General features: G+C 48.5%; 2 protein-coding genes across 5 annotated transcripts in view; both read left to right on the forward strand.

Moving 5' to 3' along the window:
• Positions 1–24,622, forward strand: part of Gnb1l (G protein subunit beta 1 like) — a 73,046-nt gene continuing 48,424 nt past the window's right edge. For 2 of the 4 annotated variants that reach the window (XR_013043634.1, XM_006994462.4), the window contains exons 1-2: positions 1–43; positions 165–261. The gene's annotated coding sequence lies outside the window, so the exon portion shown is untranslated. The remainder of the gene's footprint in view (positions 44–164; positions 262–24,622) is intronic. The other 2 variants (XM_042259040.2, XM_076548507.1) reach the window with 2 other exon arrangements.
• On the forward strand, positions 170–4,039 carry Rtl10 (retrotransposon Gag like 10). The gene is given in 6 exon segments (XM_042259038.2): positions 170–261; positions 2,211–2,536; positions 2,539–2,589; positions 2,592–2,779; positions 2,782–3,155; positions 3,157–4,039. Coding segments are annotated over 5 exon segments (1,176 nt in total). The 5' UTR covers positions 170–261; positions 2,211–2,238; the 3' UTR covers positions 3,422–4,039.

Below are 24,622 nucleotides of genomic sequence, written 5' to 3' on the forward strand. Positions count from 1 at the left end.
GCTGGGCAAAATCCTAGGAAGCGGCCGGGACCTCGGCGGCGGGGTGAGTGGGGCTCGGTCAGCGTGGCGGCGCGGCGGCGGGCTGAGGTGTGGGCTCTGCCCTGCGGAGTCATGCTCCCGCTCCCCTGATCTCGCTCAGGCTCTCCTCGCCCTTCACTTTGCAGGTGGCTGTGGGATCCTGGCCTCGGAAGCCCGCCGCCCTGTCCGGTGTCCTCCAGCAGATCCTCTGGCCCCGGGCGGCCTCGCTTTGCACATTCTCAGGTAGGTGGGCTTCATTGACCCCGAGCTTGTGAGCTGGATGCTCTGCATGGCGGTGACTGGATGGCAGGTGGGCAGTGCAGGTTGCCTCCATTCACATCCTGGCTTTGGGCAAGTTCTGTCCCCCGGTCTCCTGGGTCTTAGAGCAAAGAACTCAGCCGGTGTGCCAGGTACTGCCCAGCCTGCGGAGGAGGATTCCCATGCGCCGCGGCCCTCCTTCTTCTAGTAGATTGCTGTCCAATCAGGAAAAGGAGCGAAACTACCTAGTACCAGGGAGGGTTGATGGAGAAAAGAGAGAGCGTTCCACAGACTAATAGGCAAGGGCGTTTGGGATGATCTTGAGGCTCAAAAAGTGAGTGACTGGCTCAGGGTTAGGAAGACTTAGGCTGAAGCAGGAATTGACTGTGCGAGGGTGGGGGCGCCTCTCTCCTAGGTTGCTAGAGGCACGCAGGCCCCCAGGTGAGTGGGCAGATAACATCTGAAGTCAGAAGTTGGGGCAGGAGGTATGGGTGGCATACTGGTTTCTGGGCATGTATGACAAGGTGTTTGTGGGCAGCCTGACACCTAGCTTTGGGGCTTGGCTTGGGGCCTGGCTTGTGGGCACGACTTTTTGAGAACTCACCGAGAGACTGGATCTGGCTCATGATTATGGAGTGGATCCCAGGTCAAGGGCTGGGCTTTCAGGTGTGAGTTAGGGGCCTACCTGAGATGGTCCAGAGTGCTTGGTTGGGAGAGGTAGGTGCTGGTGGTACTTGCAAGCCACTTGGGAGGTCCACCTTGCTGAACTTTTCTGGGGAAACTGACTCTGGGTCGGGGGTAAACACATGGAAAAACCAGGTGTGAAGATATGTGCTAGACTTGGTGCTCCTAGGAGAGAGCCCATGGAGAACTGGGCTGTGTGTGCAGGGAGGTGAGAGGAGGTCTCAAGTGGCGGGCTTCCCTCTGTAGAGAGACTGGAGCAGTGTGTGAGCCCCAGAGGAGGGCTCCTTGTCCTACTTCCTTGTGTGGCCTTGCGACTACAGCTTGGAAGAAGGGTGGGTCCAGCTGTGAGAGGGAGCTCTGGCCAGGTCTGGTGGTAACAGAAGACTCCAAAGTGGAATTGCAGACTTTCACCTTTGGGGGTTAGGGTGCCAGGTTATTGACTGGGATGAGGGTGAGGAAGGTGTGCTCAGGGTTGGGTAGCTTTGCCTGCAGGTGGTCTTTGGAATCCTGGGAGCAGGAGGAAACAGACCAAGCGGGGCAACCTCTCAGGTGTGCCTGGTGCTGGGTGTGCAGGGATGCTGTGGCACGCTCCAATCCGGCGGCATACAGTGTGCCGGCAGCCGGGAGCCCACTCATTCCGCTTTGAGGGGTAGTCCGTAGCCTGTGAAATGATTTGTGGGTGCGTGTGTCTCCACGGACGGGGTCTGCCCCTTCGCTGTCATTTACTAATTGGTGTGTGGCTGCACACACATCACTTTGCCAATTCCTCGGCAGTAATAACAGTACTCCATCTGTGGGTAGTGGGTGGTCAGCACTCAGCAGGAATGGTCCAGATGACAGTTGCGACTGCCATTGCCCTAGCATCCCTGATGTTCTGATCTGGCCCCTTCTAGGATTGACAGCATCTGTCATTATACCTTGGAAGTCCCGGGCAGCACTTGTCTCTTTCCTTTGCCTCCCCAGACCAGCCCCTGGGCCTCTCCTGCCCGCTCAGTGATGGTGGTTGGGCCTGGTTCCTGCTCTTCCCCACCTTGTTTTTGGACAGATTCCCTTGGATGATGGCCGGCATCTGACAGTCCCTCAACTCTTACCGGCTCGCCTCCCCCGGCCCTCAGCATTTCCCTGGAATGGCAGTCTGCCACACCCTGTCCAGCTGCTTCTTGGCCTGCTGTGTTGTGCCTGCCTCTTCTGTCCGCACCAGGCCTTATGTGGGCCTTTCCTTCCTCTGCTTGTGGCATGCTTCCTGGCAGGTACCATCGGCAGAGCCCTGGTAATCCTATGGAGGTGACAGCCAGTTTTACCAATGCACACCCTTGGCAGCAGATGGATACTACCTCACGGCACGACCCCTTTGTAGATTCCTGGATTGAGAGATCCCGCCATGGGAACCCCATGTGTGTGGACACCACCATGGATTGGAATAGCTCAGCTAATGATTCTTCTGGCACTAAGCCTACAGAAAGGGGTTCTCCAGCTGGATGCATACCAGACCCCTGGCCACTCCGGATGGACTTCCACTGGGTTCCTAGCTTTCCATGGCTGTTAGACTACGTTTTGACCCAGCTGGGAGATTATATGCCCTCCACTTTGAACACTATCAGGACAATCTCAACTGTGTCCATGAGAGCCTCAGCTGACTGGCAGGCCTAGCCTAGCTTGGGCCTGGGTGGCTCCTTACCTCAACAGGGACCTGCCCTTGCCGGATGATTATGAACTCTTCTGCCAGGATCTCAAAGCAGTTATTCAAGACCCAAACAGTTTTGTTGAGTACGATGCCACTGTCTCCTGTCCTGTGCCTTCCACATCCGGCCAGCCACCAGTGTGGCTGCACAGCTACGCACAGTAAGGCATCACATAGTCAGGTTCCCGGTGGCCCTAGCTCTCAATATGGATGCTCCCTTGAGGCCTGCTTTACCTGCTCCCTCTAACCCCTGCTTGTTGAGGCCTAACTCTATATCCAGAAGTTCTTGGCCTGAGTGGCAGCTGGCCGAGAAGAGCTCCTCTGGACCCCAAGAGCCCCTGAACCAGTCTGGTTGTGCATGTAGCCTTGATTATAGTGCTGCGAGGCCAGCTGCCTCCCATCCAAAGGACGCAGACTCCAAACTTGTCTCAGTATCTTCAGAATTCATTAACTCTTATTCTTAGAAGCTAGAATCAGCTCATATGGGGAGCTGAGAACCCCAGAAAAGAGAAGAGCTCTAAAGCCGAAGGAGACCAGGAAGAATCTCTGGGTACCCCATGGTGGCTGGATAGTGTCCCAGAGATCCCGCAAGAGCCACCCTTTATGTTCCTCACTTCTCATCCTTGCGTTCCGCACACAGCCAGGTGTGCAGCAATGCTCCTCGTGGGAAAGCGCTGTGCGTACATGGCGAGGGAGTCCCACAGCACCCAGGCAGCACAGGGCTGTCTACAGGTGACTCCACTGACCCGTGCCTGGATAGCTAGACACACAGGCATGTGAGCTCGCCCAACTCCTGCCAGAATGTGGGCCTGTGTTGGGCCCCTAGCTAAGGTCCCACCCCACACCTGGACGTGCTCTTCCACCTGCCAGTTCCTACAGGAAAGACTGTAGATCAGCCCCATCAGATTGTAGCACGGTGGCCAGATGCTGCCCCCACCAAGAACCCTGTTGGTGTTTCTGCCTGCTCTCTGTGACCTCCGAGCTAGCCTATAATGCAAAGAAGGTTGCTTGAAGGATGCCTCGGCTCCTTTGTGAATCCTTTGGGTGGTTGGTTTGGTTTTTTGTTTTTGAGACAGTGTTTCACTATGTAGCCTTGGCTGGCTTGGAACTTGATATGTACCAGGCTGGCCTTGAACTCACAGAAAACCCCCTGCCTCTGCCTTGTGAATGCTAGGACTAAATCTTTTTTATTTTTGTTTTTTTAAATGGTATATCTATGGAGTACAATATAATTGGATACATAGATGAATAATGATTCAGTCTGGTGATGGCTAGTCTCTTAAACGTTAATCATTTCTTTGTATGGGATTGTATTTGCACTCCCCTCGTGGTTCCTTGTAAAATATGAAATACATTATTGTCATCTCTAAGGGCACACTGTGCCATGGAGTTATCTGAGCTTCGTGTCTCCTCCTGGTCTTTTCTGTCGTGTTACTATTATCTGCCTTCTCTTTCCACCACATCAACTCTGATGGCTTCGTCATATAGACATGTGTGGCATTTATCTCTCTGTACCTGGGCTTATTTTACTTAATAGTGCCTTTGGTTCCAAAAATGTTGCTTGGGTTTGTTTTGTTGTTGTTTATGGCTAAATAATACCCGATTGTACGTATACACTGCCTTTTTAAACAGCCACTCATCTGTCATAGTACACTGGGTGGATTTATTTCTTATGAGCAGTACAGAAGCAGCCATAGTCATCCTTCTGAGGGATAAGATGACATCTTGGCTGAGAACCATGCTTCCTGGGGTCTTATTTGAAGTCCTGGCCAGCTGGGAGGGTTGAATGCAGGAGGGTAGGAGCTAAGCCTCTTGCTAGGTTCAACTCTAGTCACTCTCCTTTTTACATGGCAACGTTCTCACTACCCCTGGTTATGCTTACAAAAGCCCCTGCCCATGCTCTGCACACACACACACACACACACACACACACACACACACACAGTGTTCTGTCACATTGATGCTCCAACACTTCACCCCGCTGATGGGAATGACTTGCATCTCCTGGCAGATTGAGCTTCCATTGCTGGTCTCAGTAAACCCGAGTTGGCATGCTGCTGTGTTATGGTGGCTGCTAACAGTCTTTGTGAACAGAAGTTCTCTACGCATTCTGTCAGCAGAGCCCAGCCAAGGGTCACAGGTATGCAGCGGTGGTTCCCAATGGAGGCTACGAAAGTGAGAGGGTCTGATAGGAGGAGGGGGGCAGCTAGATGGGGGAGGGAGTGCCAGGTGTTGGATGGCCTTGGGATCTGACTTCTGAGAGCTCTAGGTAAAGAGAAGAGCGGGTAGCAGATGGGAATGTGAGGCCTGGAATGAAGAAAGACCAGTTCTGCACAAGGATGAGTTTTAGAGAGAGCTGAGCATGCACACTCCTTTGAGCCAAGTCGATCTGAGGATGGAGACGTAGCTGCCCAGCACACAGCGTGCGTCTACTTAGGAGTTCTTAGACAAGAGGAAAGTTTCCATAGACTGAAAATACAGCTGGCTGCTTTCGGAGGGGCTGTGATGAGCAAACATCCGGTGAGACTTAGAGCAGGTTGTTGGATTGTTTGGTAACTTACTAAGGAGACGTTTTGGGTCCAAGTGGTTTATTTGTCAATTGTTTGTAAGCACAGACATTGTATACACAAAAGAGCTGGGAATGTTGCTAACAGAAATGATTTTGCTGTAGTCCTCGGCTTCTGTTCCAGGCTGCCCAGCTGTTCCTATGAGTGCTTGTTGCTGGAACGCACTGTTCTCTTACTCTTTAGTTGCCTATGGCTGGGCCTGCCTGTGGCTCTGATGGTGGAACCTGGAATGGCTGTCTGGGATGATGGTTGCTCGCCGGCCCTCGCCATTTGCTGGCCCCTAATGCATCTGCCCTCTGTTGGACCTGAAGTGAACTCTTGTGCTTGAAATTGCCACCGTCCCTGCTGGCCCTGACCTTCCTTGGGCATCTCTTGAAGGCCTGTGTACTGGTCTGCCTATGTCCGAAGGCCCACTGCTGGCATCTCTGGTTGGCAGGCTTGAGAGCAGTTAGCAGAGTCTAGGTGACCTAGAAAATTAGTCTGGTCCTATTTAGAAGATGAGTCTACCCACTGTGGTTGGGTTCTTGCTACTGAGGAAAGGAGGGAGGGCCTTTTAGCTGCAGCGGCCAGCTTGTCCGCTCCCAGGTGTCTGTGGGAAGAACAAGAGGTTGGACTGTGGTCTTCAGACCATGACAAAGGAGCTTGTCTACAGCAACAGTGACAGCAGCACCCACCCGCCACCAGGTGGTCTAGTCCCTGGGAGAGAAGGCGATCAGATTAGACCTGTGTGTGTGTGTGGGGGGGGGGGGCTGGCTGGTCACCCATGCTGGCACTCGGACAGATGGCCTAGAAGACTCCCCTGGACTTGACAAAGTGGCAGACAAGCCTCTGATTAGTGTGTGCCTCTCACTTCCCTGGGAAACATCCCAACATCTTACCTCTAAAAAATAGACCATGGGCACTAGCAAAAGGTTTTTAAAAGACCTATCTCCAAGGAAAACCATAAACCAGAGAAGACTGGTAATAAAGCCCTCTGAGATGCCGGAGTACTTTGTAAAGCTGCAACATTTGAAGCACTTGGATTTTGGAATAGAGAGAAACAATAGTGAGGAAAACCATGTTAGAGGCATATAATTGAAAATTTAGTACATTGTTGGTGGTGTTTCAGGTGCATGTCAGTAAAACCACTCGGATAACTGGTTGGCTTTCTAGAATGTAGTAGAGCAGGATGCCTATATCAGTGTGCTAGCATACACTCAAGATGGATTAAAGATGACATTTTTTAAGGTCATAAAAATACTCATTAGCTTCCTGTTGTAACTAGGGCTGAGATAATCAGTTTTGGAGGTTTTAGTCCACTCTTTGTTGGTAGCTTATCATGGTGGCAACACGTAGCAGAACCATTCACCTCATGTCCAGGATGAGGAAAAAATGGTAAGAAGGGGCAGAGGACCCAGTATCCCCTTCAACGGCACTTCTGTGACTTGAAACCTTCCATGAGACCCCCCTAAAGTTCCACTACCTTCCAGCAGAGCCAAGATGGGGACCAGGCCTTTAACACATGTGCTTTGTAGAGCATTTAAGACCCAAACTGGAGCCGTTCTACAGAAAACGAGTAGTTCTGTGAGTTTATGTTTTACATGTCCGGAGTTGCCAGCGGTATGGCAGATGGGCTCCTTCTTGCTATTGGTAGGGATATCCAATGCTTAGGTTCACCACATTAACAGTTCTAGGCATGCGTATGTCTGACCACATGCTCACGCCGTGGCAGTTGTGGTATGTAATCGTGGTGTGTGGGACTGAGAGTGGGCTTGAGTTCAGTCACACTTGCTTCTTCACCTGACCCCTGTTAGGTGTTAAATAGTTTGTCCTCACCGGGTGCTCAGGAGGGTTGAAGGAAACGAGGTTATCCACTGTGCCCTGGCTGCGGCCTGAGCCCCTGTGACTGTCTGCCATGACGTTGTGATCAGCAAAACTGGAAGAGTTAAAGACCCAGCAGTAGGGCAGAGCAAGTAAAGCTGTCATTCCTACAGCCTCTGTCAGGACCTTAAGAACCTCAGTGACCTGAGTGGGCGCCTCGTTTGCCGTCTGCCCCGTGTGTCTGGGAATGGACTGGGTATGCTCTGCTCGCTGCTGTACCTCAGAAACGCTTACCAGCAGGTCCCCCATACTACTGCACAGTCCAGTGATGCTGTGGGGAGCCATGGGTCACGGGTGGTATGTGTCACCCCACCTACACTACTGTGGCCAAAGGAAGCCACAGCTGCACCTGAGTTACAAAGGTCCTCCGCATGTGGGGTGGCATCTTAGGCACCGTTCTATTGCCCTGAAGAGACACTATGACCAAGGCAACTCTTAAAGGAAAACAATTTTTTGTTTTGTTTTGTTTTTTTGAGACATGGTTTCTCTATGTAGTTTTAGAGCCTGTCCTAGATCTCGCTCTGTAGCCCAGACTGGCCTCGAACTCACAGAGATCCGAGTGGCTCTGCCTCCCGAGTGCTGGGATTAAAGGTGTGCACCACCACCGCCCCGGCAATGAGTTTTATTTTCATGTTGTAGTTTTCAGCAGTGCTGTGGGCAGCTCTCTGTGCTGTGTGCAGCAAGGCCCCTCAGGGTCTTGGGGCCAGTGCTGAGGTGTGGAATTGCTAGTCTCTAACCTGAGTAGGCTGTTCCTAGCTGTTCTGTACATGGTCTTGTTTCATTTATTATTTAAGAAAATTTTCCCTACATGAGGGTTCAAAGGCATTGTCCTGTTTTCCTAAAGTCTCATGTGTTGCCTTTGACATTAAGCCTGGAGTTGGAGTCTCCTTGTTAGTGTGACTGGGATAAGGGAGGGTCTTCTGTCAAGGCCTGTGATGGGCAGAGAATCTGACAACCATAATGGCTGTGTAATCTGAGCATGCAATAAATTTTTCATGTGTGAGGCCACTGAGGAGTGTGTGTGTGTGTGTGTGTGTGTGTGTGTGTGTGTGTGTGTGTGTGTACATGCACATGCCAGAGTGCAGCCTGTTGTATCCTGACTGACAGAGGATCCTGTTTCTCCCTTTTCCATGGAGCATAGACTGGGTCTGGCCTCAGCCACTGACTGCTCCCTGGCTGCACTCTGGTCTAGTCTATCCTTAGTTGGCTGGTTTTATAAGGAGTCTCGATTTCATGGTGGAGAGATGTCCACCTGCACCTTGTTCCTCTGTTGGCTAACTGTTGAACCCCATTTGGTCCTGGGGAGGGGAGGGGAGTGCAGTGGGCTCTGGGGTGCCTTTCCCCGGCTCTTCAGTGCTTGTGTCTCACAGTCTGGGATCACTGTGTCTGTGGGCAGCACGCTTGGTCCAGTTCTCTAGGATGGCAGAGTCCCCAGTTACCTTAGTAACCTTGAACCGCTGTGTCCTCTGTAGCAGGCACTGAGCCCTGGAGGGCCCTGTGGGTGGGTTAGCCCAGCACGCTAAGCGCCATGGCGTGTAGGTGGCTCTTAGATGCTTGTCTGTCTGTCAGATTCTTTTGCTGTACCAGTGGCTGAGCTACCAGGCAGATGGAAAGAGACATCCGACTGCTCCCTTCCCCATTCTGTCCCTGGTGTCTGTCTGTGCAGTACAAGGGCCCAGACATTTGGCGCTGGTGGACAGTGTCCCCACCACCATGGCTAAGGACACCTTCTCCAAGGGGACTTGGTTACTGGGCCCTAAAGCTGGCCCTAGCACAAAGGACGGTCACATTCCGTAGGGCAGCACACTTGCCGTGTGCTCAGACACACAAGGGCTGTGGCCGTGCTAGCTGGGCCCACCTCTGCCATCAGTGCCTCGGAGCAGGCTTCCTTCCTCACACCTCTCGGGCTCCTTAGACCACGCCTGAGCAGGAGGGCTGTGGTGACCTGTGCGTACTGCCCTGGTCTATCACATGGGCTGTATCTCCAGCGGGGCAGGCCCAATAGGAGGCAGGGCTGCTCTCTGTCACTTAAGTCACTGGGGCCTATGAGACCTGATGAGGTGAGTGACCAGAAGGTATTGCTGGCCAGGAGGTGTGGAGGACTGGGCTTGGACGCTGCCCCCAGGGAAGTACATGAGCCCTGCTGGGCAGCACCTCCTCAGAGCCAGAGCGACACTTGCCAGGTGCCAGGCCTCTGTTGTAGAACGAGCAGCGACCTATTTCTCCTGGGGAGACGTCGAGGCTCTGGCCCAGGCTGCGGGGTAGTCCTGCCTGCTCAGGGCTTTCAGGAGTATGGTGTCAGCTGGAGAACATCCTTGTGCAACCTCACAGGCTAGGTAAGGGCTTCCCTGGGCCTCAGGCGGAGCCGTCTGCCAAGGCAGCAGCCTGCCTGTCTTTCTCGTGGAGGATGTCCCATGCAGCCCTGGGGCATCCTGCCCTCCAGGGAAAAGAGTGCTGTCTACACGTTCACAGAGGATAGCGGTCAGCCCTGGAGTACGCGGGGTGAGGCCGTGACTGGAATGTTGCCCTCCAGGCCTGGGGAAGGTGCCAGTTCCCACGTTGGCACTGGGCTGCAGCCACCCACCTTCCTTGCTGTCTTCCTTATCTTCCTGCCGTCCTCCTTGCCTCCCCGCTGCCCCAGAATGCTTCCTGGGTTCCGCATCTTTGAAGCGGCTGCCTCCCTGCCTGCCTGGGTACTTCCCAAGGCGGAGACTGACAGAGGATTCAGTGAATCGAAGGTCGCCAGTTGGGGCGCTGACAGATGCCCAGCCATGATACCATTTCTGATTTAATAACCGAATGGGAGGCTGGCCCTTTGTAATAATTAGGGCTAATTACTGAGGAGGTGTTGACAGACAGGCTGAGAGGAAACAAACTACCTTTATCCCGTGGCTTAGAGTCAGATTACTGGCCCAGCGCTATCTGCCCCTCAGAAAGTAGACGCTTCAATCACTCAGCGAGGCTTCAAAGGGGGAAGGCCCTGACAATGCCTGGGATTTGGAGCGCAGCAATGAAGTGCGCCTTTGACTCGGAGTCGCCACACGGAGCCCCATTCCAGGAATGGTTTCTTTGTGCAGCTTGAGTTACCTCGGCAGACCTGCTTCCCGCGCACTTGGGGCGGGGAGGGGCTGCGTGGGCATGGGCAGGTCCAGCCTCCTGGGGTCTTTCCTGGGCTGAGCTGCAGCATCTGATGTAGGTAGAGACCAGGTCTCCGGACGCCAGAGCCGGACGGCACATGAGCCCTGCCTGGGGGTGTGTTGAGTTCCTTGTGGGACAGGGAACAACTTCACTGCCACACTGGAGGCAGGCCTTGCCTCTGTGGAAATGTTGGTGTTATTTATGGCAGGACCACCCCTCACGGGCCTTGAGGTCTCTTGCTGGGTTGCTCTGGAAGCAGCTCCCACCCATGTCTTGGGCTCAGAGCCAAGGCCACAAAAGTGATATTTCTCAGTGGCTTTCAGTCTCAGTGACTGAGAAGGTATCGGAAGCAGTTTTCTGACCGACTGGAATCCACGGGACAGAGGGCTGTGCTCAAACCTGAGTGCCTGGGCTTTAAGCTGAAACACTGACCACCAGGCCAGTTGTCTGGCTGGACAGCTCAGGGCCGCAGCTCCATGGAGGAGAGAGAGCACGTGGGACTGGCCATGGCAGCCAGGACGCTGGCTAGAGCTGCATGGGGCCAGCTCGGAGCTTTGATGCCACTGATTTCTTCCGTCAGAGAGGCCTCTGCTCAGACCAGAACTGTTCAGGGATCGCTGTTCTAGCGGATCCTGGAAGGTGCTGGCCAAGCGGAGGTGGGAGGAAGCCCACTTGCGCCCTTATGTGCATCTCCTGCATGCCTGCGTATGGCCTTGGCTGTGTTCGTTCAGCCTGCCCTATTGGTGGATTCTGGATTCTGAGGCTTTCCTGTCTCTGACAAGTGCCCTGCACCGAAGGGAAACGCTGACCTTTCTTTCCCGGCATGCTGCTTTGTGTCCAAAGACAGTGCCTTCTGGGGCTAGGAGAGGGCTTGGTGGTTAAGAGCACGTGCTCTTGAGGAAGACCTGGGTTCAGTTCTCAGCACCTTCATGGCTCTGGCTCCAGGGGTCCTAATGCCCTCTGTTGGTCTCGTGGGCACTGCACACATGTGGTACACATACATACATGGAGGCAAAACACCATATGCAGTCTCTAATCCAGCACTTGGGAGGAAGAGGCAGGAGGATCTGAGTCAGGGGCCAGCCTGGTCTACAGAGTGAGTTCTAGGATAGCCAGCACTACATAGGAAGAACCTATCTTACCAGCAACAGCAGCCAGGCAGTGGTGGCGCACGCCTTTAATCCCAGCACTCAGGAGGCAGAGCCAGGCGGATCTCTGAGTTCGAGGTCAGCCTGGTCTACAGAGTGAGTTCCAGGACAGGCTCCAAAGCTATACAGAGAAACCCTGTCTTGAATGCCCCCCCCTCCCCCCCTCCCCAAAGCCCAGCAGCAGCAGCAGTGTTGTTTTTAGCCAGAAATGTCTAAACAAGAATTGAGTTTTCATCATCTAGTAGTGACCAATTAAGTACCATTCACAAGAGTACGAGAAAATGACCCCACACGTATGGCATAGTATGTTTTATTTGGATATAGACTTCCATAGAATGGCCAGGCGAGCAGGGGCCGAGCATGTTAGTGTACACAGAAGGGGGAGTCTGCTCTCTCTCAGTGAGATCTTAAGTTGGGCACCACTGAGGGCGAAATCCAGGCTGAATGCAGACTCCTGAATTGAACCTAATGTCCTGTTCTGTCCCAGGACCTCTCTTGCGTCTCCTCTCCTGTCCCCTTAGCCCGTTAGCCCTGACGGTCTCCTTACTGTTGCTGACCGGCAGCTGTGAGGCACAGCATCTGGTGCCCGGGAACGTTCCTCGGTTGGCCTGTCACTTGTTTGCCTCGTGATCACACCGTGGCCGTGGGTATAGGGAGGAAGAATACCAAGATAAGGTGCCTGTGTTCTCACATAAAACCATCAGTGTGTGTCATCCGTGTGACTCCGCACTGCCAGTGTTGACCTTGGTCGGCTGGCAGAGCTGGTGTTCCCCAGGCTTCTCCACTGCACTTGCCCTTTTCATCCTGCCCTTTGAGGAAGGGGGTCAGTGCATAGCCAGAGCGTACCGTGTGGGAGTGGACTCTGCTCGGAGATCTCCAGTTCTTTGTTTATGTACTCAGTTCCCTATCTTCCTCTTCCTCCCACCCCCAGGGTCTGGCATTGCACCCCAGACTGGCTGAGATTTGTAATCCCCCTGCCTCAGTCACCCAAGTGCTGGAATTCTGAGTGTGTACCGCCATGCTTGGCTTCCATCAAATCTTTACCTCAGCGTAGGTTGGAAGATATTTTAGTGTGGTGGCAGCGTTTGTCAGAGTGAGGCTTAGCATGACTGCAGCAGCATCCCTGACCCTGGCAGCCACCAGGCTCCTTCCTAGCTCCACTTTGCCTTCTCTAGAATGCTCTAGAAACAGAACCGAACATCATGTATCCTTTTACTTACAGTAATTTTCTGGGAATTAATCCACACTGTTGGATTTGTTGATAGCTTGGTCCTCAATTGTAGTTGGTTTGCTTGAGGAGGGTCATTTGGGTTATTTTCTGTGTGGAAAGATTATGAACGAAACTCAGCATTCATGGAGAGACTTTTTTGTTTGCACCTAAGTTTCCATCTCTCTTGAGACACTAGAAATGGAACTACTGGGTTCAGAGTGCTCACCCAGCACACCTTCTCACCAGCCGCCTCAGAGTTTCAGCTGCCACATTCTTTTCTTTTCTTTTCTTTTTTTTTTTTTTCTTTTCCGAGACAGGCTTTCTCTGGTGTTTTGGTGCCTGTCCTGGATCTCGCTTTGTAGACCAGGCTGGCCTCGAACTCACAGAGATCCACCTGGCTCTGCCTCCCAAGTGCTGGGATTAAAGGCGTGCACCACCACTGCCCGGCCAGCTGCCACATTCTTGGGACCGTTTGGTTTTGCCTTCCTTTCTTACTTTTAGCCACTCTATCGATACTCACTGATTTTGGTTTTTGTTTAATTTTCATCTCCCTGGTGGCTATAAGTGAGCAACTTTTTCTCCTTACTTACATTTGTTCCTCTTAGACGGTGTTCTGTGGTTTGTTGGTTTTTCGTTTTTTGGCAAGGTTTCTCTGTGGTGGTATTGTGTTCCCCAAAATATTGTGTACCCTAATAAACTTAATCTGGGGTCAGAGAACAGAAAAGCCACTAGATACTTAGGATAGGCAGTGGTAACACACACCTTTAATCCTAGCATTCCAGAGGCAGAAATCCATCTGTTCAAGGATACAGCCAAGCATGGTGACTCACGCCTTTAATCCCAGGGAGTGGTGGTAGAAAGCAGAAAGGTATATAAGGCGTGAGGACCAGAAACTAGAAGCATTTGGTTAAGCTTTCAGGCTTCTAGCAGCACAGTTCAGCTGAGAGCCATTTGGATGAGGACTCAGAAGCTTCCAGTCTGAGGAAACAGGATCAGCTGAGAAGTTGGCCAGGTGAGGTTAGCTGTGGCTTGTTCTGTCTCTCTGATCTTCCAGTGTTCACCCAATACCTGGCTCAGGTTTGATTTTATTAATGTATGTTTAAATGTTTTTATTATTTTTAATATTAAATATATTTTTATTGTCTTATTTGGAAAAATAAAATTCATTTTGTTTTTACTGTTTTTCCCAGGGGCTCTCTGTGTAGTACAGGCAGCCCTGTACATTTCTCTGTGTAGCCCTGACTATCCTGGAACTCACTCTGGAGCCCAGGCTGGCCCTGAACTCAGAGATTGCCTCCCTCTGCCTCCCGAGTGCTGGTATAAGACATGCACCACTGCCCGGCTTGTGGTTTATTTTTTAAATTATTATTACTATTTTAGTTCTGTGTGTAAGAGTGTTTTGCTTACATGTATATATGTGTACCACATGTGTGCCTGATACCTGCAGAAATCAGAAGAAGGCATTGGACCCCTAGAGCTGGAATTACTGGGGGTTATGAGCCACTATGTAGGTGCTGGGAACTGAACCCCAGTCCTCTGCAAGAGCAGCCAGTTCTTTTAATCACTGAGTCATCTCTTCAGCCCCTCCTCGCTTTTTTTCCTTGATTTTTTGAGACAAAGTTTCTCTGTGTAACAATCCTAGCTGTCCTGGAACTTGCTTTGTAGACCAGGCTGGCCTCAAACTCACAGAGATCCTCTTGCCTCTGCCTCCTGAGTGCTGTGATTAAAGGCGTGTGCCACCACGGCCTGGCATCTTCTGCCTTTTTTAATGGATTTTTTAATTGGTTTTAATTTTGTTTTAGTTGTTAAGTTTTAGAAAAATGAAACATTTATATACATTAAACTACATATTTAAAGTAATAGCTTGATAGTTTTCAACACCTGGGATAGTCTGCCACACTGTCTTAAGCACAATAGGCACATTGTCCTCAAAGTTTCCTCCGGCCCCTTGTGTGCATTCCCCTCCCCCTTTCCACACTTCCCTTCCCTGGGTTCCCAGTAGGTCAGTTAGCATTTCCTAGAATTTTATATAAATAGACTCAGAGTATTTACTCTTTCTGATTATTTTGAGATGCATTCACGGAGGAGCGTGTGTCAGTACTTCCTCCCTCTTACGGTAGAGTGTGCATATGTTCCATTGTGTGGATACACGGCTGTTTGCTCAGCTGTTGATGGATGTTTGGGTTGTTTCCAGTTTGGGACTGTTTTTGAAGAAATGACCAAACTTTATTTCAAAGTGGTTGTACCACTGTATGTATAATCCTGTTACAGAGTGTGGCTGTTTGCTGCTTCACGTATTTTCCAGGAATTGGTGACAGCTTCTTCTATTTTAGCCATTCTGCTAAGTACACAGTGACATTTTATTATAGTCTTGTTTTGTGCGTCTTTAATGACCAAAAACACTATGTTTTCGTGCTTTTATTTGTCAATCACTGTTTTATGGTGAAATGTTTGTTTAAATGTTTTTATTATTTTTAATTTAAAATATATTTTTATTGTCTTATTTGGAAAAATAAAATTCATTTTGCTGTTTTTACTGTTTTTTCCAGGGCTCTCTGTGTAGTACAGGCAGCCCCCAGGGTGTTGGAATTACAATTGTGTGTCCCTGTCACTAATAATAATACTCTTTTGGTTTGTGCTGGTGATCAAACCCAGGTCTCCTGGCAGGGTCCTGCACACCCGGGTCTCCTGGTAGGGTCTTGCACACCCGGGTCTCCCGGCAGGGTCCTGCACACCCGGGTCTCCTGGCAGGGTCTTGCATGGGAGGAAGTGTGGAACTGCAAGCTGCAGGTCAGCATTGAATTTATTAGTTTGTTTTTTGAGACAGTTTCATTTTGTATCCTAGGCTGGCTTTCAGCATACTGAGTAGTTCATTCTGACCTTGAACTCTCACCAATCCTTCTGTATTAGCCTCCTGAGTGTTAGGAGTAGACATGTGTCACCATGGCTGGGACATGTTTAAAAAACTTAAAAGGACACTTTATTTATTTGTTTGTTTGTTTTGTGTATGTGTGTTTTCACATACATACTACCATTTATGTGTGCTAGCCCAATTTTTGTTTAATATTCAGTATACAAATTCTACCTTTCCACCTTGGAATCAAACTTACATGCATTCTACCATTGAACTACATCAGATCTCATCATACAGATTAATTATCAGATATACAGATATATGATTTGCAAGTATTTTTCCCAGGTGCTTATCTTTATATTTTCTTACAGTATTATTTTTTTTAATTTTTCATAACTTGGACTGGAGAGACGCTCAGTGATTAAGAGCTACTGCTGCTCTTGCAGAGGACCTGGGTTCTCTTCCCAGCATCAGTTAGGACTCACAACTGCCGTAACTCTAGCTTCAAGGGAAAACACACACACACACACACACACACACACACACACACACACACACTCACACACACACAAATATTCAAAAAATTCTAATCAACTTTCAAGACAATTATTTTTATTTGTGTGTGTGTCACATGTGTACAGGCGTACCAGGTGCCTGTGGAGAGTGGAAGAGGATGTTAGATTCTGCCGAGTGGGCTTACGGTGGTTGTGAGAGGTACAGGCAGTTTTGAGCTGCAGGGATGGGTGCTGGGAACCAAGCGTGGATCCTCTGGGAGAGCAGTGAGCTCTGTTGAAGTGCTAGGCCATCTCTCCAGCCCCTCTTAGTATTTTGTTTGGTTAGTTGGTGTGGTTTTGTGGGGTTTTTTGTTTGTTTGTTTTGAGACAGGTCTCACTATGTAGACCAGGCTGGCCTCCAGTTCACAGAGATCTGCTTGCCCCTGTCTCCCAAGTGCTGGGATTAAAGGCAGGCACCACCAGGCTCAAAACCCTTAGAGCATTTTTTTGAAGAGCAGAAGTTTCTGATTCTGTTTAAGTCAAATTTATAATTTTCTCTTATGATTATGCCTCCTGAAAGTTTTTAATTTATTACTGTGTGTGTGTGAGGACATGATGTGTATGTGTACACATACTTGTCACAGCGTGCACATGGAGGTCAGGGAGAGCTTTGTAGAGTTGGGGCTCTCCTTCTATTGTTAATGGGTTCTGGGACCAAACCTGGGGCTCCAGGCTTAAAGTGCCTTTACCTGCTGAACTGTCTTGCCAGCCCTGAAAGTTTCCTGAAAATCATGAGTGAACGTTGAATTATCCCAGGATGATCTCTGTCAGCTGGTGTGATTGGGCAGTTTCCTTCAGTGTTTTGTATTTATATCAGTTTGCTTTTGATACCGACTCAGCTTCTCACTCCTAAGAGAAACTGTAGGTGGGTAGCCTGTACACTGTTGTTTGTTTTGTTTTGTTCGTGACAAGGTTTCCCTGTTGTAGCCCTGGCTGTCCTGGAACTCACTGTGTAGACCAGGCTGCCCTTGAACTCACAGAGATCCACCTGCCTCTGCCTCCTGAGTACTGGGATTAAAGGCATGCGCCACCACCGCCCGGCTTATTTCTGGTTTTCTAAAATGGAAGCTAAGTTGCTGATTTGGAATTTGAAGACTGTGGCTGGCTCCTTCCCCTGTACCTGAGGCAGGGTCTTACTATGTAGCTCAGGGTAGCTTAGAACTCACTTTATAGTTCAGGTTGACCTCCAATTTATATGCTCCTCCTGTTTGCATCAGCCTCCATGTGCTGAGATTATAGGTATGTTTACCATGCCTGCCTTGGAGACCATTCCTGCACGCACGCGCACACACACACACACACACACACACACACACACACACACATTTTCCCCAAGACAGGGTTTCTCAGTATAGCTTTTGTGCCTTTCCTGGAACTCACTTTGTAGACCTCGAACTCACAGAGATCCGCCTGCCTCTGCCTCTCGAGTGCTGGGATTAAAGGCGTGTGCCAACACTGCCTGGCTACGTTCCTATATTCTTAAATGCTTCATTACACTTACCCATTGTATGTGTGTGTAGGCCTGTGTGTGCCCTGGTGCACATGTGGAAGTCAGTTCAGCCTGTGGTGGTTAGTTCTCCTTTTACCGTGTGGGTCCCAGGAATGGAACTCAAGTCATCAGGTTTGGTGGCAAGTACCCTTAGCTGCAGAGCCATGTCTGGTCCCCTTCCTTCTTTTCAGTGGTGTCTTCTAATGCTCTGAATTTCCCAGTAGAAGAGAGAGGTTGTCCAAATGGAGTTGCCTTTTACTCACTCTCCCCACAAAAACGAGATCGAGTGGAGTGACTGGAAAGAGTGGACACAGCAGGATCCAGAGCCGACCTTCTACTTACAAGGAGACCTCAGAGTCCCTGTTGTCTCTGTAGACAGACTTCAGCAGCCCTCACAGAACCTGAGATATTTAGAGAGTTGTCTGGAGTTCATAGGGCGGTCGTGCCAAGAGTAAGAGCTCTCGTTTTTACATTCTCCACATACTGTCACCTAAGTATCCGTGGCTTTGGGCCATCGAGAGTCTAAATCTACCTCTACAGTGCATCTACCCCCAGAGACCAGCAGATGCTGTGTCTCTCTGTTCTTGAGGACCTGCAGTCATTCTGTCACAGTCCTGATCAGCTACCGTACCACAGCCCCAGCTTCTGAAATTATAGACCTAGCAGAAGTGCCAGGACTCTGACTTGTAAACTGATGTGGTACCCCTGCCCCAGAGAACAGAGTGGAAACTGACATATAACCACAAGCCTGACATGCTGTGAACACTTGGGCATGACTGGTAGCCAGTCAGGTCCAGCCTCACTCTACCCCTGTGAACCAGCTGGCCAACCCACAGTGTCCCCAAGGACACAAACCCAGTGTGACAGCCCCACCCACTGGAGAGCCTGCCACACAGCCACCAGTCTGTGGCTCCACAGTCTGCCAGGCAACAGCTTTATTCCCAGCAAAGCATACCACACAACTGCATCACAGACGCCCACAGGCTAGACCACCGACACAGCCAAGTGTATTATATTTTATATATTATACCCAATGAGCATCACAGTTAAACTAACGACTGGGTCCACTTGCAGTCTAAGCTAGCAATATGACAAACTGATAAGGTAAGGTAGCTCCCCTCGACAAGAAAACGTCTCTCTTGGGGAAAGGATCCCTCAGTAAAGTTGAAAGAGCAGCTTCTCTGTTTGCTTCTTGTGTAAAGTCACAGATTGAAAGTGAAGGAATAGGAAAATATATTTAACACCAGTGGAGAGGCCTGTAAGGAAATGAAGGTCATTATGTAATGATAAAAAGTTTCAGTTCATCTGTTGATAATGCATGTACCCAACACAGCACCACCCAAATACATAAAGTAAATGGTACTATGTCTAAAGGGAGAGATAGGATCTCACACAGTGATAGCTGGGATGTCAGCATCCCAGGAGACAAATTCCAAAGTTAAACTATGGTATAGACCACATAGACTGGTATACACAGAGCATTCCTTCCAGCAGCTGCAGAATACATTGTCTCCTTAGCACGTGCAACTCACCAGTGTAAACCTTACCGTACACCACAAAACAAGTCTCTAAAAGAATTTTTGAAAATCAGAATTATCTCTCTTCTGACCACAAAACTAGAGACCAACAATAGGAGCTCTGGAAATTATAAAAGTAAATGAAAATTAGACAATATGCCCCCAAGCAACTAGTAGGTTATTGAAGAAATTAAAAGGGAAATATTAAAAATGTTTTGAGATATATGAAAATAGAATACAATATCGCAAAAATATGTGGGGTGCAGCAGAAGTAGCATTAAGATGTTTGCCACCGCAAGTCCTACACCCGCGGGTCAGAAGGGTTCAGATGAGCGGTGCAGAGCATGTGGCTCAGGAACGAACCAAGGGGGTGACTCAGCTGATGGCTTCAGCCCCAGCATCCACATTAAGAACACACTAACAAAACCAGGAAAACACAGATGTGGTGGTGGTGTCTGTAACACTGGATTCCTACGGTGAGATGGGAAAATCGCCTAGAAGTCTGTAGGCCTGCTAGCCTGGGGTGCTCATCACAGTGACGGAAACAAGAGACTGAACAAGGTGGAGGATACAAACAAGCGCTGTCCTCTGCCCACTGCAGATGAACTGTGGCGCACGCACGCGCACACACGCACGCACGCACGCACGCACGCACGCACTTATGCACACACACTCAATCATATTTTTTTTTAAAAGAACTAACCAGCCATGTGATTGGGAGTCAAAAGCAGGTGGATCTCTGGACTCAAGGCCAGCCTGGTCTATATATTGAGTTCCAGCTGGCCAGGGATACATAGTGAGGCCCTGTCTCACAATACAGGAAGAACTAACAAGCCCCACAGTAGTAGCAGGAAAGAAATAATAAAGGCCTGGCAGAGATAAATGAACAGAACAGTGCGATGCAAAATATCACTGAGACAAAGTTTGGTTTTACAGGGAACCATAATTACCACTAAGGGAACCCAGAAAGATGAAAAATGAGAAAAAAGGAGACATTATGACTAATACCACAAAAGTAAGGTAAATATCTATATGCTCAGAAAACATTGAAGAAATGGATAAACTTCTAGATGCAGAGAACATTAAAAATGAAACATGAATAGAAAACCTAAACCAGAAAGAATAGTCTCAAATCCTTCTCTAAAGTTAAAGGAATTCTTCCAAGTTCATTGTGAGACCAGCATTCACAGAAGATCACAGACTGTGTCCCTAATGAATGTGCGCATGGAAATGTTAGCAAGCCAAACCAGCCGAAAGATTTGTTATTTTATTTTACTTTATTTGTGTTTGTGTGCGTGTACAGGCTTCCACAGAGGTCAGAAGGTGGACATTGGATCCCTTGGTGCTGGAGTACAGGTGTTTGTGAGGCGCCCCACTGTGGGTGCCGGGATCTGAACTCCAGGCAGTAAGCACTCTGCCACCTCTCCAGCCCTTACCTTGTTTTTTGGGGTGGGTCTCTCACTTCCCTACAACTCCCTGAGTAAGCCAGGATGGCTGGTCAGTGAGCCCCAGGGTCAGCCTGTCTCTGCCTCCCTGGCATTGGATTGCAAGTGTCCAGCACATGCCTGGCTTTGCACATGGGCTCTGGAGCTCAGACTCAGCTCCTAAGGCCTGTGCAGCAAGTACCACCAACTGAGCTATACCTAAAGTCCCTAGCCAGGTGATCTTTTTTCCTTTTCATTACATCCCAACCACAGTTTCCCTTCCCTCCACTCCTCCCAGCCCCACCCCTCAGATCCACTCTTCCTCTGTTTCCCTTCAGAAAAGATTGGGCCTCCCAGAAATATCAATCAAACATGGTATATCAAGTTACAATAAGACTAGGCACAGACCCTCATATCAAGGCTGGATTAGTCAACCCAGTAGGAGGAAAAGGTTCCCAAGAGCAAACAAAAGAGTCAGAGACCCTCCCCCTATTTCCACTGTTAGGAGTCCCACAAGAAACACTGAGCTACACAGCCATAACAAATGCAGAAGACCTAGCTCAGATCCATACAGGCTCTATGCTTGTCCCGTCAGTCTCTGTGAGCCCCTACGAGCCCTGCTTAGTTGATTCTGTGGACCATGTTCTCCTGGTATCATAGACCCCATGGCTCCTACAATCCTTCCTCCCTCTTAGTTAGGGCCTCTGTTGTTGTGAAGAGACACCGTGACCACAGCAGCACTTATAAAGGAAAAAGATTTAATTGAGGTGGCTGACAGTTTCAGAGGTTTTGTCTGTTATCATGGTGCCACATGGTGGCATACAGGCAGACATGGTGCTGGAGAAAAGGAGCTGAGAGATCTGTATCTTGACCTGCAGGCAACAGGAAGTGGTCTGGGATATTGGGTGTGGCTTGAGCATAGGAAACCTCAAAAGCCCACCCCCACAGTGACTCACTTCTCCCAACAAGGCCACACCCACTCCAACAAAGCCACACCTCCTAATAGTGTCACTCCCTATGAGATTATGGGGGCCAATTACATTCGAACCACCACACTCCCCCTCTTCACGGGGCTCCCGAGCTCCGCCTAATGTTTGGCTGTGGGTCTCTGCATCTGTTCCCAACAGTTACTGGATAAAGCCTCTCTGATGCCAGGCTAGGCTCTGATCTGTGAGTATAGTAGAATGTCATTAGGAATCGTTTACTTTTTTCTTCCTTTTTTTGCCGGTTGTGTTTGGTTCTCTGGGTCTCTGGGATGTCCAGCCTGTGGTTCTAGCCACCCAGGCAGTGTCAGGTATGGGCTTCTTCTCGTGGGGGCCTCAAGTTGGACCAGCCATTGGTTGGCCACTCCCACAAGCTTGTGCCACCACTGCCCCAGCACATCTTGCAGGAAGACAGATTATAGGTCAAAGGGTTTGTGGCTGGGTTGGTGTCCCCGTCCCTCCACTGGCAGCCTTGCCTGGTGACAGAAGATGGGCAGGTCAGGCTCCATATCCCCCATTACTAGGAGTCTTCCCTAGGGTCACCCTCATAGATTATAGGGAGTTTCCACTGCACTAGGTTTTTACAGCACCCCTCCCATTTCCCCCCAATTCCAGTCATATCTCTCAGTACTTTCTCCCTCTACCTCCATCCCTCCTGTTCCCATCCCCAACTGCCCCAGTCCACCCACAAAATCTCTTCTATTTCCCCTTCCCAGGGAGATCCGTGCATCCCACCTTGAGCCTCCTTGTTACCTCGTCTCCCAGGGTCTGTGGGTTGTGGCGTTGATTATCCTTTACTTAACAACTAATAACCACTTATGAGTGAGTACATACCATATTTGTCTCTCTGGGTTTGGGTTACCTCATTCAGGATTTTTTTGTTTGTTTGTTTGTTTGTTTTTTCTAGTTTCATCCATTTGCCTGCAAATTTCATGGTGTCATTTTTAACAGCTGAGTAATACTCCATCATGTAAATATATCACATTTTCTTCATCCATTGTTCAGGTGAGGGACATTTAGGTTGTTTCCAGGGTCTGACTATTACAAATAAAGCTTCTGCGAACATAGTTGAGCAACTATCTTTGCAGTATGGTGGAGCATCCTTTGGGTATATGCCCAAGATTGGTATAGCTGGGTCTTGAGGTGGATAGATTCCCAATTTTCGGAGGAACTGCCATATTGATTTACATAGTGGCTGTACAAGTTTTCGGAGTGTTCCCTTTGCTCCACATCCTCTCCAGCACGAGCTGTCATTTGTGTTACTGATCTTAGGCATTCTGACAAGGTGTAGTTTTGATTTGCATTTCCCTGATGGCTAAGGATATTGAACATTTCTTTAAGTACTTCTTAGTCATTTGAGATTCCTGTGTTGAGAATTCTCTGTTTAGATCTGTACCTCATTTTAATAGGATTATTTTGTTTGTTAATATCTAGTTTTTTGAGTTCTTCATATATTTTGGATATTACCCTCTGTTGGATGTGGAGCTGGTGAAAATCTTTTCCCATTCTGTAGGCTTCTGTTTTGTCCTATTGACCATGACCATTGCCCTAGAGAAGCTTCAGTTTCATGAAGTCCCATTTATTAATTGTTGATCTTAGTGTCTAGACTATTGATGTCCTGTTCAGGAAGTTGTCTCCTGTGTGAATGTGTTCAAGGTTACTACCCACTTTCTCTTCTGCAGGTTCAGTGCACCTGGTTTTATGTTGAGGTCTTTGATCCACTTGGAGTTTTGTGCAGGGTCATAAATATAGATCCATTTGCATGTTTCTACATGCAAACATTCAGTTATACCAGCACCATTTGTTAAAGATGCTTTTTCCCCATTGTGTGTTTCTGGCTTCTTTATAAAAAAAAAAAAAATCAAGTGTCCGTAGATGTGTGGATTTACATCTTGTTCTTCTATTTGATTCCGTTGATCAATGTATCTGTTTTTATGTCAATACCATCCAGTTCTTATTACTAAAACTCTTTAGTAGAGTTTGAACTCAGGGATGGTGATAACCTCCAGAAGCTCTTTTATTGTGCAGGATTGTTTTAGCTATCCTGGGTTTTTTGTTTTTTTCATATAAAGTTGAATATTGTCCTTTCAATGCCTGTAAAGAACTGTGTTGTAATTTTGATGGGGGATGCGTTGAATCTGTTGCTTTTGGTAAGATGGCCATTTGTACTATATATTAATCCTACCGATCCATGATCATGGGAGATCTTTCCATCTTCTGATACCTTCTTCAAAGACTTGAGTTTTTGTTATACAAGTCTTTCACTTGCTTGGTTAGAGTTACTCCAAGATATTTTGTATTATTTGTGGCTATTATAAAGGGTGTTTTTTCCCTGATTTCTTTCTCAGCCCATTTGTCATTTGTATATAAGAGGGCCATTTGTAAATAAGAGGGTTTTTTGTTTTTTGTTTTTGTTTTTATTTTTAGTTAATCTTATATCCAGCCACTTGACTGAAGGTGTTTATCGGCTGTAGGAGTTCCCTGGTAGAATTTTTGGAGTTGCTTATGTATACTATCAAACCATCTGCAAATAACGATACTTTGACTTCTTATTTACAATTTGTGTCCCCTTGGTCTCTTTCAGTTGTCTTATTGCTCTGGCTAAAACTTCAAGTACTACATTGAATAGATACAGAGAGAGTGGACAGCCTTGTCTTGTTCCTGATTTTAGTGGGATTGCTTTAAGTTTCTCCGTTTAATTTGATGTTGGCTATAGGCTTGCTGTAAATTACCTTTATTATGTTTAGGTATGTTCCTTGTATCCCTAATCTCTCCAAGACTTTTATGAAGGGATGTTGGATTTTGTCAAAGGCTTTCTTAGCATCTAATGAGATGATCATGTGGGTTTTCTTTCTTTCAGTTTGTTTATATGGTGGATTACATTTACTAATTTTCATATGTTGAACCATTCCTGCATCTCTGGGATGAAGCCTACTTGATCATGGTGGATGATCTTTTTGATGTGTTCTTATATTTGGTTTGCAAATATTTTATTGAATATTTTTGTATGTATGTTCATGAGGAAAATTGGTCTGTAATTTTCTTTGTTGAATCTTTCTGTGGTTTGGGTATCAAGGTGACTGTGACTTCATGAAATATATTTGGCAATGTTCCTCCTGTTTTTATTTTGTGGAATATTTAAGGAATATTGGTGTTAGCTCTTCTTTGAGAACCTGGTAGAATTTTTTCACTAAAATCGTCTGACCCTGAGCTTTTTTTGGTTGGGAGACTTTTAAT

The sequence above is a fragment of the Peromyscus maniculatus genome, chromosome 12 (assembly GCF_049852395.1).
Source record: "Peromyscus maniculatus bairdii isolate BWxNUB_F1_BW_parent chromosome 12, HU_Pman_BW_mat_3.1, whole genome shotgun sequence".
Taxonomy (NCBI): Eukaryota; Metazoa; Chordata; class Mammalia; order Rodentia; family Cricetidae; genus Peromyscus; species Peromyscus maniculatus.